Source organism: Theropithecus gelada, chromosome 5 (genome assembly GCF_003255815.1).
Source record: "Theropithecus gelada isolate Dixy chromosome 5, Tgel_1.0, whole genome shotgun sequence".
NCBI lineage: Eukaryota > Metazoa > Chordata > Mammalia > Primates > Cercopithecidae > Theropithecus > Theropithecus gelada.
Window position 1 is genome coordinate 140,410,833 of NC_037672.1, and position 19,916 is coordinate 140,430,748.

The following is a 19,916-nucleotide window of genomic DNA, read 5'->3' on the forward strand; positions in this document are numbered from 1 at the left end:
AGTAGCCAATGGTATATTTTTAATTTTTAATTTTCTTTTATTCATTTACTTCCTTAATAAACTTGCTTTCACTTTGCACTGTGAAAAAAATTAAATGAATTAATTAAAAATTAAAAAATTAAATGAAATAGGGTCATGAGATTAGCTTGGTGTCCATTTTAAATCATTAAAACAAAAACCATATCAAAGTGGTTGGTGTGTTTCTTTCCTGTCTTATTTTCTTTACAACTTAAAAAACGTATATGAACATAAATTTCATAAAGTCAGGGATTATTTGTAATTATTTCATATGATGGTTTATTTATCACAGTCCTCTCTATAAAATCAGTTTGCTTTTGATTCTATAAGGTGGTATAATATAAATTTCCTAGGAGAAAACTAACCTCACAATAACGTTATTGCAGTTGGCCAACTCTAACCACTGCTTTTGGAACTGCCTTTTCTCTTTGCTTATCACAAATATAAACACACACACTTTTCATCTAATAGTATGATGGAAATTAATAGAGACTCTAGAGTCAGACGTGATTATTTTTTTAACCTCCTTTGGTTTCAGTATCTTATCTATAAAATGCAGCTATTAACATCTACTTCCAAAACCCTGTTTTGAGAACCAAGGGTAAAGTATAATATATTGAGTTCCAGGAACACAGAGGTTGCTCAATAATCACTCCCTATCCTGTGCTTTTTCTTCTTTCATCCTCATCACTCAGCTCCCATTCTCAGATCTAACATATTTGTAAAACCTGTAATTAGCAATTGAGGCCTTAGACTAAAACTTTATACAAAATTTTAATGCCCCATACGATAGCACCCATTGGATTCAATGATTAGTGGCATGACTCACTGCAAAAAAAAATCTTCCACAGACTTCTGAAAATATTTTAAAATGTTAAAAAGGACCATGGTATTATTACAGAATTTTTAGTTATGCTATAAAATAAATTTAAAGTTGGCCACTTTCAATTGAAATCTTATAGAAGAGAGTATTATACACATTTTTTTAACTAATGGCAAAAGAAGGAAATAAGTTTTGACTATCTTGGTATAAAAACCTAATATTTCATTTCATGCATCTATCATTCAACAGGTATTTTTAAAATACAGTCATGGTGCTTTTGGAAGTCTAATATTATGACGTTATGTAATTTATATGAATTAATAGCATTATGTTCTCTTAGACATCTTATTTTGTAATATTTAATTTTTCAAGACCTAGTATTAACAGAAAGAAGAAAATGTTATAGACAATTCAAAGTAATCTGTCAAGTTTTAAATTTACCAATATTTTTTTCTTGTCTACTTTGGAATAATCACTTCACTGGTACCATTCAGCAATCTTCATTCATCCTGTTAGTTTCTTAGCACAAAGACTAATTCCAAATTTCCTCCACTCCACCTCAAATCCACGCTCCTTCTTAATACTTCCTTCTTAATAGTTTATTTTCTATATTATTTTTGTCTTCCACTGTGGCATTATTCCCAGTAAAGACAAATATCTCTGTACCTTCACCTCCTGCCTATTGGAAAAAGGAAAGTTCCAAAATCATTCCTGTCTCTAGCATGATGGATAGATCAATTACCTCAATTCTCTTTTATCTTCGGTATCTTCCTACAACTCAACTTGGTCTTAAGTTCCCTTTTACCCAGCCCCTGTCTCCTCTAAACCACTCTTCGTAAGACTACCATAATCAACGTGTTAAATATGTTAGTATAATCGTGTTTGTAACTTGGTTAATAAAAAAATAAAAAAAAATAAAAAAAAAAAACACTATTTAGCAAACTGAAGTAACAGAATTTTGTTCATTTTTCTACGGGACATTTTAAATGACCTATTTCTTTAAAGTTTTGTCTGTATTACAGGGCCTTAATGTCTAGTTTCACAACTATATTAACTAAGCCTGAAGGGCGCTATATAGTTAGGCAATATTTTCCAATATAAAGAGCTCTGATTGAAGTTCAAACTCTTATTGTGAATCTTTGGAATTTGGCATGAAAGAGAACAAACATGATTGCATCTGTTCTTCCCTACTTTAAACCATCTTCAGTGTCAACATACACAATGAGTTTTCTGGTATTTCCACCTGGTTTTCTATTTTCACAGTACTCTTTTGTATGACACAGGAATAAAAATACTTGAATTCTAATATGCCATTTTCCCTTACTCTCCTCACACTTTTTTGGACGGCTTATAATTTTCGATATGGTACAAAGGCTCACTAACTGGTTTTTTGCTAGAGGCCTGCTACTGATACTGATGGCCGCTAAATGCTAGGTATGCCGCCGGTATTGCTCTTACTTCAATACCGACATCGCACGATAAAGGCAGTGGCATTTAGGCGCGCAAGCGCAACTCTTGATTAATGAGCCAAGGCAAAGTCTTCTTAATCCGAGTTTTGAGTTTTCCTTACTTTTCCCCCAAATGCTCTTTTCCTCGGATTTCACATCAATAGCACTTTCTCGAGTTTTAACGAGTAACCTGACGCAGGCGGAACCGACGGAGACTAGCCGGCGAGAATCCTACGGTCGCAGCCAGCTGCGCAGCGTCAGCCGGGGACGCTCCGTGCGGAAGACCGCCTGTGACTCGACACACTCTCCAGTGACGCGGTAGTCGCCGCACCTGCGCTGCGGGGCGAGAAGTAGGCTCGAGTGCCGGGGGAAGGGAGTCTACTACTCCGGGCGGAAGCTGGGGAAGCAGGGAGGGAGAGAGGGAAGAAGAGAGGAAGAGACGGGCGGAGGGGCGGTCCTTGCCGGAGGGTCCTAGGTCCTTCACTTCCTGTTTGCCGGCACTTCAAAATCCGGGTCAAAGGGTGTCGCTTCGGTCTCTTTTACCCGGCTGATCCCAGCACCCTCCGTGACAGCGCCTCCTGACTCAGCCGACAGCCGGCTTCTTCTCACGATCTGCTGAAGCCTGGACGCCCACACCTGACCCGGAACTCGGAGGCGCGCTTCCTCCACCCACCGGCTAGCAGCCCCGGACCCTGAGCGCCCGCCGACGCCGCCGGGGGTCCCGACAGGCCTCTCCGCGCTGATGCTGAGAGGGATCGAGGGCCCGGGGCGGCGGCGGAGTACGGGCCTCTGGCGCCTTAGGCCAGCCGCAGGTGTCGGTTCTTACGCTCTCCAGGCTCGCCAGCTCTCGCCCCAGCTTGGATGGGTCTCCCTGCCCCATAAATGTGGCTGCTGAGGCGGCGGTGGCGGTGGCCCGTCACGCTGCTGCTGCGGCGCTCCAAGTTCACCTCCGCCCCGGGGCTCTCCTGCCCCACCTCGGGGCTGCCGCCACCCGCTCCTTATCCTCTGGCCCTGGCCTTGCTGCGTGGCGACAATGGACAAGATCCTGGAGGGCCTTGTGAGTTCTTCGCATCCCCTGCCCCTCAAGCGGGTGATTGTGCGGAAGGTGGTGGAATCGGCGGAGCACTGGCTAGACGAGGCGCAGTGCGAGGCCATGTTTGACCTGACGACCCGGCTCATCCTGGAGGGCCAGGACCCTTTCCAGCGGCAGGTGGGGCACCAGGTGCTGGAGGCCTACGCACGATACCACCGGCCAGAGTTCGAGTCCTTCTTCAACAAGACCTTTGTGTTGGGCCTCCTTCATCAGGGCTACCACTCTCTGGACAGGAAGGATGTAGCCATCCTGGACTACATTCACAACGGCCTGAAGCTGATTATGAGCTGTCCGTCGGTGCTGGATCTCTTCAGCCTCCTGCAGGTAGAGGTGTTACGGATGGTGTGTGAGAGACCGGAGCCGCAGCTCTGTGCCCGACTGAGCGACCTTCTGACCGACTTCGTGCAATGCATCCCCAAAGGGAAATTGTCCATCACGTTCTGTCAACAGCTGGTTCGAACGATAGGCCACTTCCAGTGCGTGTCCACTCAGGAGAGAGAGTTGCGGGAATATGTCTCCCAGGTGACAAAAGTGAGTAACTTGCTGCAGAACATCTGGAAGGCCGAGCCTACCACACTGTTGCCTTCTCTGCAGGAAGTTTTTGCAAGCATCTCTTCCACAGGTAAGGGTCATTATCTTTCAGAACATCTCATAAAAATTCAGTATATGTCTCTCTTGAACACACACATTCACACTATGTTTTCCTACTGCCCTGAAAACATTCTTAAGGGAGAGCAAATCCTAATACCCTTATCCCAGATTTATTCACATTCACTACCTTATTCAGGACGTCACCTCGTACTTTAAAAACAGGCAGCGTTCCCATTTTAAAGGTTGAGAACGTCCAGGTCTAAGACCTTTGGCACTAAACAAGTTGCTTAATTACCCAGCCTCTGCTCAAGTTATTTGGAATGCTTTGAGGATGACAGCTACTGCAGAAAGCTTCCATTCATTAGTGACTAATGGTAGCATGATGTTTACCATAGTATTTGTTGTTCGTGTCTCTCTCCTTTTGTAATGAGTTTTTCCCCCATTTTTGTATTTCCTCATTTTTGAATTAATGGATTGTGCAATTTATTACTGGATTATCCCAGTTAACTATGAAGTTTTTAAATACTGACATTTTTTGTCTACAGTATCTAGTAGACAAAGGAGGGATACAGATAGAATGAGGGAAGGAAGAAGAGTACGAGGATTTAAATATTTGTTTTAGTGCCCATGAACTGCATTCTCAGAAAGCAGAGAAGGGTCACATGATACTTGCCTAGAAAATGCTTTCTCGCCCAGGAATTTTACCAGTACCTCTACCTTCCTTGTTCTGTCTTGGACCTTTCAGGTTTGAATAGATTCAAAACCATGTTCATTTCCGCTCTACTTGGTACAAGCATTCTCCTTCATTTATACCACCAGCGGGGACTGTCTGGCTGTTCAGATTGAAGTTGTGAGGGACGTGTCCTCTTTTTATCTTAAGAACCAGAAGTAAAGGTGGAGTTTTATCAAGCGTTCTATGTTCTGATGAATTTAATATATTTTTGAAAGAATTACAAACGATGTATTTGCAGTATCTGAGTTGGTTTTTCTTTTCTTTTTGTAATTTTACTTCTATTGCCTGTGTTGTCATAACTGTTAGGTTCCTACCAAATTTTTTCAACCGTAGCAATAAAGGTGCTTGTCTTGGATTTGCTTAATTTGTATCCAGTTTAAACAAAGTCTCCCCAAAAGTCACCTTAATTTCTACTTTAAGAGATTTTTAAAAATCTTCCTTAGAGCAATGTAATGATGAATAGTGTTAAGTTATTCTGGAGGGTCTGAAGCGGGAGTTGAAATGATACTTAAGTGCCCCCAAAAGTCACCTTAATTTTTACTTTAAGAGATTTTTTAAAAATCTTCCTTAGAAAGATGTAATGATCAATAAGTTTTAAGTTATTTTGGAGGGTCTGAAGTAGAAGTTGAAATGATACTTTATGTTTCTTTATATTTCCTTTCTGATTAGTGATTTACAGGTTAATATTTCAGTGCAACAATAAGTCGATAGATTATGAAAAATTAAAGTAACTTATGGACTAACCATAGCAATATATTTTAGTATTCTGTCTATAGTATGAGTGATCATTGCTGTTCACTCTTAATCTTTCATTCCTGTAATTTAACATTCCTTGTAAATTAGAGTCTACGCATGAGGGTGTAGCATAATAATCCTTCCTAATTAACACCTTTGCTGCAATTATTTTTGTTTTTTTTTGTAAAGTGTTGTTCTTTTTAAATACTTGAACGTACTTGCCATGTTTCCTTTTCTTTTTAATTAAAAAAACAGATGCATCATTTGAACCTTCTGTAGCATTGGCAAGCCTTGTGCAGCATATTCCTCTTCAGATGATTACAGTTCTCATCAGGAGCCTTACTACAGATCCAAATGTAAAAGATGCAAGTATGACCCAAGCCCTTTGCAGGTACTTCTTCATGACACTATTCATGGTAATTGTAGATTGGGGAAGAGGAAATACTTTGTATTTTGTGAGTAATGAAAAACTTACGAATGTTTAAAACTAAAATCATGGAATGACATATGTAAATATTCTCCAAATAGATTGGAATTGTTTACCTTACAGCGTTGACAGGCATCCCAATAATTCACAAATCTATTTTCAATTCAACTTTAATTCCCAAAATATACACACATATATGCAGATGCTGATTGGATTATCAGTATACAGTATTTCACTAATTTCGTTGCTCATCATTGTTTCCTGCAACCTATTTTTCTTCTTCGTTTTTTTTTCTTCTTTAGTAAGTATATACTTTACTTTCTCTCTTAACCAGGCTCAATGTGTAATACACTGTTTGCCTTCGCCTGTTTGTATTTTTTTTCTTTCTCAGTTTTAAATCAGTTTCTCAGATTTGGCAAGATACAGAATTCTAATTTGATAGCCGTTTTCTCTTAGCATTTTAAAAATAATACTGTATTACCTTTGGGCATCTATTGTTGCCGGTGGGAACTCACCTGTCAATCTGACTCATTCCTTTGTGAGTAGTCAGCTTTTCTGGAAACTTTTATGTTCTCTTTATCCTTAATGTTCTGTAATTTTATTCTTACATTTCTAGGTATAATCTTAATATTATTTGCCCTTCTCAGCACTTTGGCACTTTTATTCAGTCATTCATTCATTTATTCAAACCACACTTATTGAGTACTTACCATGAATGCCAGGCAGTGTTCAAAATGTCCTCAAACAAACTGATAAAAATATCTGCCTTATAGGCTTACATTCTACTTGGGGAGGCAGACAGTAATTTAATAACACACTTCATTGATTCCAACATGTCTTCTAATTTCAAAGATGTTTAAATGCAGAAATGCCCAGTCATTCGTGTCCTAGTTAAATTGGCGTGACTTTTCTTGCCTTGGTGGTACATAAGCTAATTATGCATCTTAAAATTGAATTTGTTTTTGATTAAATATAATAAGTAAAATAATTTAGTACGTTAGATAGTGATACATGTTTGAAAAAAAGCAGACAGAAAGAGGGATAGGAGTAGACAGGAAGGAGGACAGATTGTGGGGAAGTGGTTTGCAATTTTAAATAAGATGGCTTAAGAAGTCTTCACTAAGGTAACCATGAAGTGAAGACATGAAGGATGTGAAGAAGCAAACCTGTGGATATCTGAGGGGAAGAATATCAATACTGTTTTATAGTTCACTAATTTTCTCTTCAAAGGTGCTCATCTGTAGAGCTTACTTACTGAGTTTCTTTATTTCAATGACTATTTTTTTCTAATTGAGTTTTTTGTGTCTTCCTGTTCTTATTTAATACCTGACTGTTTTTGTTTTTTAATTCTTTTCCTCTGTGTGTGTGTATATTAAGCACATTTAAATACAATATAAGGATTTGGACAAAAGGGTTTCTGTGCTTCTGTTATAAAATTATTATTATAAGGTAACATATAAACTGAGGTATTCATATTGAGTTCTCAGCTGCATTTGTACTAACTTCACTCTCTATAACACAAACTCTAGGGACTTTGATTTTCTCCACCTTATCCCCCTTTTCACTTCATTGTTTAAAAAGGTCTTCCTCTTCTAGCATTTCTCCTTTCTTCTTGTGCTCTTAAACATAATTGAATCAATTTATCTGTAACTTTTACTTCCAGTTTCATAGTGTTCATTTCCTCTTTGACTTTCAGAAATTTGTGAAAGTGCTTTGTATGTATGAGAAAACTCTTATGTAAATGTTTTTCCTGTTGTGTGACCTCTGTCCCCATTGCTTTTAATTTATGATGATCCCCCTTGCTGTGTTTGATAATCTGTATTTTTATTCTCATCTCCTTGATATCTTTGTATTCATTGTTCTTGAAATTCTTATCTGACACCATACTGTTAGGAATTTTTTTCTGTATCTATTCTTTTTATTTTCTTCCTTCCCATTATTATCATCACTATCCGTTCTGATCTGTATGTGGCTGACTTCCAAGTCTTTATGTAAAGTTCTTGTTGTTCATTTACTCTTAAGAAACTCTTACCTTATTCATCTCTTCATAATGTAACTCCTTCTGTGCCCTATTTAGCAGCAGCACACTTTTGTCAGTGTGACTGTAACAGCACTAAAGTGTCTTTCCCTTTGTGATGAATGTATTATAACTTGTATTTCCTCCTAGTAAAACAGATGCAGAGAATTATAGATTTTACAGCTGGAAGTGAAATTAGAAATTAGTTGGTCCATCACTTTCATTGCATAGGGTAATAGTAGCAGATTTTCTTTACATGACATAAACTATTTAATACTCACCACAGTCTTTTGAAATAGGTACTGTTATTGGCCCCATCTCATAGTTGAGGAAACTGAGAGGTTAAATTGTTTACCCAAGCTCATTCAGGTAATAAACAGTGAATCCGGTATTTGAACTTAAATCTGGCTCCCGGTTATGAGATAGTCACCCATGAAGACACAAACCAGGGTAGTCAAGTTTCTCACATAGGGCCACTCTCTTAGAGGCAGAACTTATCTTCATGGCCTGATATTGGTGTTTATTTTTTTCTCTTTTTTTACTTAAATTGACACTAATTCTAGATATCTGGTCACAAACCTATAAGCAATTTTCAACTCCATCCTTTCTTTCATTCCCTTTGATTAACATAATGAATAAGTCCATTGGATTTTTTCTTTAGGACATTTCTTAAAATGACGCTTACTGTATCCCCACTGCCCTGAAGAAATCAGGCTTTCCTCGTTGCACAGTTTTTTAGTTCGTCTTTTTGCTAGCAGTGACTTACTTTTCTTATCTTAATCATCTGGACTCCTGATTTTTCTCTTTCAATCAAGACATTGTAGTGACTTCCACTACCTACTAAGATGAATTCATATTCCACTTCTTGGCATTCAGTCCTCTTAATTTTCAAGCCTCTTCAAAAACAGTTGTAGTACCCAATTTAGGAATTTTTTTTCAAGATATATTTGGAAATTAATTTTTACCTATTTGTTTCTGTGGGGAGTTGTACCCAGTTTTTGTATTACATTTCCAGTATAGCCTGCGTGATCCTATTTACCCATAATCTACCTGAAGTAATTACTCTTATATAGAAAATGTAACTGAAAGGGATAGTGATATTTATTTTTACCATCCTCCTCCCACTTTATACCTCCCCGTGCACTATACTTTCCCAAACATAGCAGTGATCATGTTTACAGTCATTTTCTATAATCCATAGAAATGCAAATGTAAATCTAGATACCATACCAGGACCAAACAGGTAACATTAAAATATGAAATAGGCCAAGTATAAGTTAAATGATAGGAAATGGGATACATAAGTACCTTCTAAAAGAGAAAACTGATCATGAACTCCAGTTGTCTGTTGATACAAGGAAATTGGAATCCAGTCTTGTTTGATTTTTCAAAAGAAGCCTGAAATCCAGTTTTCTATGTGAAATTTCCCAATGTTTAAAACATTGGGACAAATAAAAGGGAAGGCTGCCTATAGCCCGCAAGCTGCCATGTAAAAGTGGAAATTGGTGTTATTCTCCATAAATTACAATTAAACCAAGACAATTATGGTGTCTTTCATAATTTTGCCAGTTTTACTGTTACGATTTTAAAGTTGCATGTATTTTTCTTTAGCTATATAAAGAAATGCTTTCATTTAGTTAATAAATTTGAGTTCCTACTCAGTGCCAGGCATTAAGTGCTGGGAATCCGAAGATACATGAGAGATTACTGCTGTCAAGCTCACAATCTAATGGAGGAGATAGGTCGTGGAGTACGTAAATAACAAGTATATAGTTAAATGTTATTTAAATAGTAAGATATTAAATCAGTATACCAGGGTTAAAAGAAAGTGTCCTTAGAATTCAAATTGATAATCACTGATACATGGTGGATAAGATTCCTGTAGTTAACCATAAAAATAGTTTATCCTGCAGTGCCTGCCTGTACCGGAGAAGAAACAGACATGTGCAAGTCCAATCAAATTGAAACAGAACTGGAATATAATTAAAGTGTGGCAAAAAAAACATGGCATTCTGTCCTGGCAGAGCTTAGTTTAAATGCCAGTACTATTATTTGATAATTGTGTGCTTGTTGACAAATTTCCTAACTTTTCTTCCCTTTTTAAGGACAGAAACCATACCTTATTGTTATATTCTCAGCACCAAACACAGTACCTGCTATATAATACACAAATCTTTATTTCATGAATGCTTTCTGACTTAGTCTGTTTGGGCTACTGTAAAAAAATACCTTAGATTGGGTTATTTATGAACAATAGAAATTTATTTCCCACAGTTCTGGAGGCTGGGAAATCCAAGGTCACCATGCCTGGCTAATTTTTGTATTTTTAGTAGAGATGGGGTTTCACCATGTTGGCCAGGCTAGTCTTGAACTTCTGACCTCAGGTGATCCAGCCGCCTTGGCCTTCCAGAGTGCTGAGATTACATGCGTGAGCCACGGCACCCAGCCTTCAGTTGCTTTCTGAAAGTTGTACCAATCTTCATTGTGGTAGCGCTCTAACTTTAGGTAGTGTCTGTATCAGATCCCATATTACTTTTTTGTTTTTTCTTTTTTCATTAAATTGGTCAAGCAGATTTGGTGTGTGGTGAGGGCCTTTTCCTTTAGATGGAGCTTTCTGTGTGTCCTCACGTGGCAGAAAGAGCAGGGGTGCCTCCTTCAGCCTCTAATCCCAGTCACTAGTCACCTGACAAAGGCCCCACCTCTTAATACCAACACATTGGGGATTAGATTTTAACATATGAATTTTGGAGGGACACAAACATTCAGACCACAGCAGCTTCTGATCTGTATAACATCTGATATGAAGTTTATTTATAGGTGGTCCAGAGATTGGCATACATGAAATAAGGTAAAGAATGGAAGCTTTTGAGATGTAAAGGCAGAAATGGAAAGGATGAAAAACAGGCTGGCTGAGTAATGAAGGATAATGAAAAGCCACGGCCAAGTGGAATTTTCTACTCTCTGTGCTCTCACCCTCTCTCAGTACTCTCTTTAGACTGAGCCAAAGGGAGTTCTGGCCTTGAGACCTGTATTCTGGTGAGCCCTGTCTGGTTCTTCTCTGACAGTGTGACTTCGCATGATGCAAATAATCCACAGAGCCAAGATGTACTCACATATACCCTGCCTCTAGATTTCATCTTTTTTATGTCCATATTTACGTATATGTATTCACATGATTTTCTTTTAAACTAAAACTGTTTTTTAAAAAAACTGCACTGGTATGTTTTTTCCATCTTAATTCAACAATTTCTCAGCTCTTTCCATTTTAGATTCCTTATGGATAGATTCATGTACATCTATCTTATTATTTCAAGCTCTATATAGTGTTCCATAGTATCAGTACCATAGTATCTTTAAACATTTCCTTATTGACAATCATTTAGGTTGTTTGCAGTTTTTCTATACCATGAACAGTGCTACAGTGAATGTCCTCTGTACACAAATGCAAGTGTGTCTCTGCTTTGCTACTCTGTATAAGTAGAATGGCCACAAAATTTTATGAGAATCACTCCAACAATAATTGGAAGATATGGAATAGCTGTCAAGGACTACGTTAATGACTTGTAACCGTCATTGCTGGAAAGGCCAGAAAAACAAGAAAAGAAATAGAATTTGTGTAGAGAATAGAGGGAACATACACATAACTTGTAGTTAACCTGCATTTGGACTGGGACCACTCTTAATATCCGAATGGACATTTTAATCTTAAAAGCAAAAACCTTAATAAAAATAACATTCCAGTGTTAATGTAGATAGTTATATAACACAATTGTTGTGAAAATAACCGTATCAATGAAGATGTCAGTCCTTCGGCCAGGCACAGTGGCTCACGCCTGTAATCCTAACACTTTAGGAGGCTGAGGTGGGCAAATCACTTGAGGCTAGGATTTCAAGACCAGCTCAGGCAACCCCCTTGGCAAAACCCCAGCTCAGAAAATAAAAAAAATTAGCCAGTTGTGGTGATGCACACCTGTGTAGTCCTAGCTACTCAGATGGCCGAGGAGAGAGGGTCGCTTGAGCCTAGGAGACGAACTTTGCAGTGAGCCGAAGTAATGCTGCTGCACTCCAGTCTGGGTAACAGAGCGAGACTGTGTCTCAAAAAGAAAAAAGATGTTAGTCTTTTTAACATAGTAGTTGTTATTTTAGTAATGTATTTATGTCCTTAGTATTTATATTTGCATTTTGTACAATCAAGGTATTTATTTATTGCCACGTGTATTAACATTTGGTGGAAAAGGGGCATTCACAGTATTTCCAGTGTTGTAGATTAATTCATTTAATCTTCACAACAGTGCTGTAAAATAAACATGTTTATGTATAATTTACAGGTGAGGAAACAGACACAGAGAGGTTAAATAACCTATGTAGGTATTTAGGGTCCCCTAGCTAATAAATGGCAAATTGAGATTTTTAAACCAGTCACTTTGGCTTCAAAAACTCATTTTTCCCCCTTCTATTTTCTTAGTATATAATCCCAAAAATAGGACTACTAGGTCAAATTATATGAACATTTGCTTCAGTTGCTTTCTTTTTTTTTGGAGACGGAGTCTCGCTCTGTTGTCCAGGCTGGAGTGCAATGGGATGATCTCAGCTCACTGCAACCTCCGCCTCCCGGGTTCAAGCCATTCTCCTGCCTCAGCCTCCCGAGTTGCTGGGATTATAGGCATGTGCCGCCATGCCTGGCTAAATTTTGTATTTTTAGTAGAGATGGAATTTCACCATGTTGGCCAGGCTGGTCTTGAACTTCTGACCTCAGGCGATCCAGCCACCTTGGCCTCCCAGAGTGCTGAGATTACAGGCGTGAGCCACCGCGCCCATCCTTCAGTTGCTTTCTGAAAGAGTTGTATCAATCTTCATTGTGGTAGAGCTCTAACTTTGGGGAGTGTCTCTGTTAGATCCCATATTACTTTCTTTTTTTTCCACTAAATTGGGTTGGTATTCAAGAAAAGCACCCATTAGTGCAAAATGAGGCCTTTACAATATTTACAGACTTAGTGCTCTTTTATATATTTGAAGTTTCTTTTTGTTGTCTTTGTATAGTAGGATTTTGAAAAAGATAAAGATACCTCTTTCACAATTCAAAATATAGGCTTTTTAAACAGTACATTTCGTATTAGACTATACTCACCAGGAAGGAGGAATCTTGGTTCATATTCATATATCTTAGTTCAGATTACATTTTGGCTGCTCTTTTTAGAGTAAATTTGCCTAATAAATTCTTGATGCAGGTTGAGCATCCCAAATTTGAAATGTTTGAAAATCCAGTACTTTTTGAGTGCTGACATGATGCTCAAAGGAAATGTTCATTGGGACATTTCAGATTTCAAATTTTTGGATTTGAAATGCCCAACAAGTAAATATATAATGCAAATAATTGAAAATCCAAAGCACTTCTGGTTCCAAACATTTCAGATAAGGAATACCTAACCTGTGCCACTATATAGCATAAATTTTAAGTTTTGCATTTATGCAAAATAATTTATCAGAAATTATTTTTATGGAAATATGTTGAATAGGAGAAACTATCAGTTTACAAGATTGGAAACTCCAGGAGAACAAGCACCTGTTACATTCACTTCTACATCTTGGTCAGTGCTTTTCCCCCACAAATTCAGTAAATGTTTATTAACAAAGTGAGTGGTTATCTACTGTAACTCTTGTTATCTCTAACTAAATGAAAATATTTTCAATAATGATTGTTTCGTTTTCCTTCAATTTCAGAATGATTGACTGGCTATCCTGGCCATTGGCTCAGCATGTGGATACATGGGTAATTGCACTCCTGAAAGGACTGGCAGCTGTCCAGAAGTTTACTATTTTGATAGATGTTACTTTGCTGAAAATAGAACTGGTAAGTGGGAGTGTGGAAATCTATTAGAATATATAGACTCGTAAAATCAATATTTTTATCTTTGGGTGGTATCCTTGAAAGCATCTAATTTTGAGTATGTTATTGTTGGTTTGTTTGGAGTAACAGTTTTGAATAGGCTTTAGAAATTGTTTTAAATGTCATTTAAATATAAGTAATTACGCTGGGCATGGTTGCTGACCCCTGTAATCCCAGCACAAGGCGGGCAGATCACTTCAGGCCAGGAGTTTAAGACCAACCTGGCCAACATGGCAAAACTCCGTCTCTAGTAAAAATATAAAAATTAGCTGGGCATGATGGTTCATGCCTGTAGTCCTAGCTGCTCAGGAGGCTGAGGCACGAGAACCACTTGAATCTGAGAGGCAGAGGTTGTAGTGAGCCAAGATAGCACCACTGCACTCCAACCTGGACGACAGAGCAAGACTCTGTCTCAAAAAAAAAAAAAAAAAAAAAAGTATAAGTAATTAAAATAATTTTTTCATTTTCAAATATCCAATACAAAAACATTCTTTCCATTATCTCTTGGGTCCACCTAATCAAGATTTTACCACCATTACTCTACCAAAATTACCTTTGACACCAGTGCTTTCCAGTGTTGCTAAACTCACAAGTCATTTCTCAGGCCTCTTCTCATTTGACCTGTCAGCAATATTTGACACAGTCAATCACTCCCTGTTTTTTCCAGGACATTATACTCTCCTGATTTTTGTCCTCCTTCACAGGCATATCAGTCTCCTGTACTTACTCTAACTTTTAGAATGCCTTACAGTTCAGTCTTTGGTCCATTTTCTTCCCAGTGCATACTCACAGCATAGGTGTTCTATGGCTTTAAATAACATCTCTAATTTGATGACTGCCAGATTTATATTTTTTGTCCATTTTTCTTCCTTGAACTCCATATTCATGTATCCATCTGTCTTTACATGAATGTCAGATTCACTTTATCTACAATTTTACTCCAGATTTTTCCCTCCCAGACCTAGAGGCTCCTCTGTCCTTTCGCTTGCTCAAGCCAAAAACCTTGAAGCTATTCTTATCTTTTTTTTTATTCTCTCTCAGCCCATATTCTACAAATTCTTCTGACACCACTTTTAGTATATATCCAGACAGAATCCTACCACCCTGATCCTACATCATCATCCCTTGCTGCAAGATTGCAGCAGCCCTTGTGCTCCTGTTCTTGGCCCCCTGTACTTATCACACAAGGTCCTATGTATTCTGGCCCACTTCTTCTCTAGTCCCATCTCCCACTGTTATTGCCTCGGTCTCTTGCTTCGCTTACACTGCCCTTTTTTCTTCATCTGTAGCACACCAGCCTGAAGGCCTCAAGGCCTTCGCAATGCTGTTTGCCCTGCCTATAATGCTCTTATCCCAGGTATTTGCAAGGCTTATTCACTTCCTTCAGTTTTATAATTGGATATCACTTCTTTCATGAGGCATTTATTGAACACTATGTAAAACAGCAGATTTTTTTGCTACACAACGTTCTCTATTCATCATATCCTGCTTTAAATTTCTTAATAACACTTACCACCATGTGTTACTTTTTATTGTTTCTACCTACCCTCTGGATGGTAAACCCTGTATGATAGAGATTTTTTTTTTTATTTCAATCCACTGTTGTAGCACTAGTTCCTAGAACTAGGACAAGTAATAGTATGTGCTTAACAAATATTTGTTGAGTGAATTGAATGAATGGTGGACTCAGGAGCTATCGCCTTGTAAACATAATTTGACAAATTTTTATTTCGTTGGGGAGTTTTAACAATTGGGTTAGGCCAATTACATTACCCTTGATCTCTGTCGTGTTGTTATTTCCTCACTTCATCCTTCTCCCAAAGTTTAATTACGTAAGTTTTGTTAGAACTTTCCAGGAAGGGGACATTCATATAAGTAATTTGTAGCTCTAAGAAAATAACCACTGTTGGATTAATGATTTTCCTACAAATTCTTAAGGTGGTGTCTTGTCTTATTTTGAAGGTTTTTAATCGACTTTGGTTTCCTCTTGTGAGACCTGGTGCTCTTGCAGTTCTTTCTCACATGCTGCTTAGCTTTCAGCATTCTCCAGAGGCGTTCCATTTGGTAAGTTGTGACATAAGCTTTCTACTTTGAAAAAGCCTCATTTTGAAAATGTAGTTTAATATTGAGTCACATTTTTATGTAGTAAAAATATTGCAAGTTAGTCCCAAATCTGTTTTCATGTAGCTTTATGATTTCCTAGAAAACTGAGATTGTGAGATTTCCCTCTAAGAATATATTTTCGTGTCTTATTCAAACTACTCCACTTGCAACAACTGTTCACATGGAAGATATCACTGATGGATGTCTGTTGCACAAATGAACAGTATAGAAGGATTAAAATGATTGAAAAGCACTGCTTTAGAATTTTGAAAGTATGAAAACACACCAGTCTTTGCAAGCTTTTCATTCACTCTCAGCCTACATCCTACAAATCCTGTTGACTGACCTTTAAAATACATCTAGAATCCTGCCACTTTAAGCCAGCTGAATCATTGGCTTTTATTTGATTTCAATTATTTGATTATCAGTTACTGCAGATGAGAAATGACAAATTGTAATTTTGGTCAACTGTCCATTTACCACCCTAGGGCATCATAGGAAAACAGTGCCTTTGTGTGGTTACTTAATTCTTCCAAAGTCTAATCCTGTTTTATAGGACTAGAAAGTCATTGTCAATAAACCCACAATGGAAAAATCTTAGGAATACTGATTCACCATAACAAACGTCAGAGGAGACTAATGAAGTTCAGAATTCCAGTTGTTTTTATTTATCTAGAATATATTCACATAGGTTGCTCAATGTGTCATTTCCACTGAAGGAAAGTCCACAGGCTTTATAGTAAGTAAACCTTACTAGCACGTAATTACATTACACATTACCACTTAGGATGAGTGATTTCTGCAGTTAATTGCCCTAATTTTGGTGAGTTTAATCATCAAGCAATAACCTTATATATATATGTATAATAGAAAACAAAACTGGAACTAAGATAGCGGGTGTACTAGCAAAGTCTTCCAAGAAAAAAACATCAATTATTTGTCCTTGTCTTCAGGCACAATCATGTGTAAGACATTTGAGAAAAGGCTTTGTTTTCCACATTTTTTTTAACTTTTAGATTCAAGGAAACGTGAAAGTTTGTTACATAGGTAAACTCGTGTCACATGGGTTTGTTTTACAGATTATTGCATTACCTAGTTATTAAACCAAGTACCCAATAGTTATCTTTTCTGCTCCTCTATCTCCTCCCACTCTCCCCGCTCAAGTAGACCTCAATGTCTATTGTCCCCTTTTTTGTGTTCATGAGTTCTCACCATTTTGCTCCCACTTACAAGTGAAAACATGGGGTATTTGATTTTCTGTTCCTGGGTTAGTTTGCTAAGGATAATAGCCTCCACCTTCATCCATATTCCCGCAGAAGACATGATCTCATTATTATGGCTCCATAGCATTCCATGGTGTATATGTACCACATTTTCTTTATCCAGTCTGTCACTGGTGGACATTTAGATTGATTCCATGTCTTTACTATTGTAAATAATGCTACAGTGAATTCACGTGTATGTATCTTTATGGTAGAATGATTTATATTCCTCTCGGCATATACCCCGTAATAGGAATGCTGGGTCAAATGCTAGTTCTGCTTTTAGCTCTTTGAAGAATCACCATAGTACTTTCCATAATGATTGAATGAATTTATACTCCCACCAAGTGTATAAGTGTTCCCCTTTTTTTTGAACCTTGACTTTTTAATGATAGCCATTCTGACTGGTAGGAAGATGGTAGCTCATTGTGGTTTTGATTTGCATTTCTTTGCTGATCAGTAATATTGAGCTTTTTTTCATAAGCTTGTTGGCTGCATATATGTCTTATTTTGAAAAGCATCTGTTCATGTCCTTTGCCCACTTTTTAATTGGGTTTTTCTCTTGTAAATTTGTTTAAGTTCCTTATAGATGCTGGATATTAGACCTTGTCAGATGCATAGTTTATAAGTATTTTCTCCCATTCCATAGGTTGTCTGTTCACTCTGTTGATAGTTTCTTTTGCTGTGCAGAAGCTCTTAAGTTTAATTAGATCCCGTTTGTCAGTTTTCGCTTTTGTTGCAATTGCTTTTGGGGTCTTTGTCATGCAATCTTTGCCCATTCCTATGTCCAGCATGGTTTTGCCTAGGTTGTCTTCCAGGGTTTTTATAGTTTGGGGTTTTACATTTAAGTCTTATCCTTGATGTAATGAACATCGATACAAAAATCCTCAACTTGCAAACCAAATCCAGCAGCACTTCAAAAAAGCTAATCCATCATGATCAAGTAGGCTTCATCTCTAGGATACAAGGTTGGTTCAGCATACACAAATCAATCACATAAACAAATAAAGACAAAAACCACATGGTTATATCAATGGATGCAGAAAAAGCTTTCAGTAAATTCAACCTGCTTTCATGTTAAATACTCTCAATAAACTAGGTATTAGAGGAACATATCTAAAAATAATAAGAGGCATCTGTAACAAACCCACAACCAACATTATACTCAATGGGCAAAAGCTGGAAGCATTCCCCTTGAAAACCAGCACAAGACAAGGATGCCCTCTCTCATCACTCCTAATCAATACAGTACTGGAAGTCCTAGCCAGAGCAGTCAGGCAAGAGAAAGCAATACGGGACATCCATATAGGAAGAGAAGAAGTGAAACTTTGTAGATGATATGTTTCTGTATCTAGAAAACCCCATAGTCTCAGCCCAAAAGCTCCTTCAGCTGATAAACAACTTCAGCAAAGTCTCAGGATACAAAGTTAATGTACAAAAATCACTAGCATTCCTATACACCAACAGCAGCCAAGCTAACAGCCAAATTAGGAAGGCAATCCCATTTACAACTGCCACAAAAAGAATAAAATACCTAGAAATACAACTAAGCAGGGAGGTTAAAGATCTCTACAATGAGAAATACAAAACAGTGCTCAAAGAAATCAAGAAGACACAAACAAATGGAAAAACATCCCATGCTTATGGATAGGAAGAACCAATATCATTAAAATGGCCGTACTGCCCAAAGCAATTTATAGATGCAGTGCTCTTTCTATCAAACTACCAACGACATTCTTCACAGAACCAAAAAAACACTATTTTAAAATCATATGGAACCAAAGAAGAACCTGAGTAGCCACAGCAATCCTAAGCAAAAAGAACAAAGCTGGAGCCATCACATTACCCAGCTTCAAATTATACTACAGGGCTACAGTAGTATATTAAAACAGCATGGTACTGGTACAAAAACAGGCACATAGACTAATGGAACACAAGAGAGACTCCACAGACAAGGCTGCACACCTATGACCATCTGATCTTGAAAAGCTGTCAACACAAGCAGTGGGGAAAAGGCTTCCTCTTCAATAAATGGTGCTTTGACAACTGGCTAGCCATATGAAGAAGATTGAAGCTGGACCCCTTCCTTACACCATATACAAAAATCAACTCAAGATGTTTTCCAAATTTCTAGGAAGGAGATTCTCTGACATAACTTTATCATTCATTCTAATGTTTATTGCCCACATTGAGGACATTCCTTAATCTCGTAGTGGGTAATGTGGCAGTTAGATCACCTGTAACTCCAAATAACTCAGTAAAGAACTTAGGCTTAGGAGTTGCTAAGTATGAGCAATAATCTGGAATCAGCATCATAGTTCATTATACATTGAGAATATCTTAGGGCAAACCAAGGTTGATGTTAGAATATGTGGTGTTATGGGTCAGGTTGCTTTTCTCACGCATTTTACCCAGTGGAATAAATTTATTTTAAACAGATACTATGGCAGATAGTAATAATGGAGAAAGAAAAAAAATCAAAGCTTCTAATTAAATAAGTTTTAAACATTTCCTCAAAAACTTTGGTATTATAATAATGTCAAAAAACATTTAGTTTCACTTATTCAAAAAAATCAACTTTCACACATTTAGAAGATAATAGCCTGCTTGGAAGTTTATTTGTATAACTGTGAAAGACCAAGTCTTATTTCCATGTCGTGATAGTGTTGACCATTTAGGATATGCTAATAGACAACCATATAACCTGATTACAAAGACCTAATCTAATTTGACAGATTTGAAATTATAAATTTAATAATCACTTCTAAAATTTTTGCCT

At 37.5% G+C, this 19,916-nt stretch overlaps 1 protein-coding gene across 2 annotated transcripts in view; it reads left to right on the forward strand.

Annotated features, from left to right (window-relative positions):
- The first annotated feature begins 2,730 nt into the window (after nucleotides 1-2,730).
- The window catches only part of USP38 (ubiquitin specific peptidase 38), a 39,701-nt gene continuing 22,515 nt past the window's right edge, over nucleotides 2,731-19,916 (forward strand). For both annotated transcript variants that reach the window (XM_025386476.1, XM_025386475.1), the window contains exons 1-4: nucleotides 2,731-4,004; nucleotides 5,697-5,832; nucleotides 13,607-13,736; nucleotides 15,735-15,836. Coding sequence is in view for 1 of the 2 variants with exons in the window: in XM_025386475.1 (XP_025242260.1) it covers nucleotides 3,323-4,004; nucleotides 5,697-5,832; nucleotides 13,607-13,736; nucleotides 15,735-15,836 (1,050 nt within the window). In the remaining variant the exon portion in view is untranslated. The remainder of the gene's footprint in view (nucleotides 4,005-5,696; nucleotides 5,833-13,606; nucleotides 13,737-15,734; nucleotides 15,837-19,916) is intronic.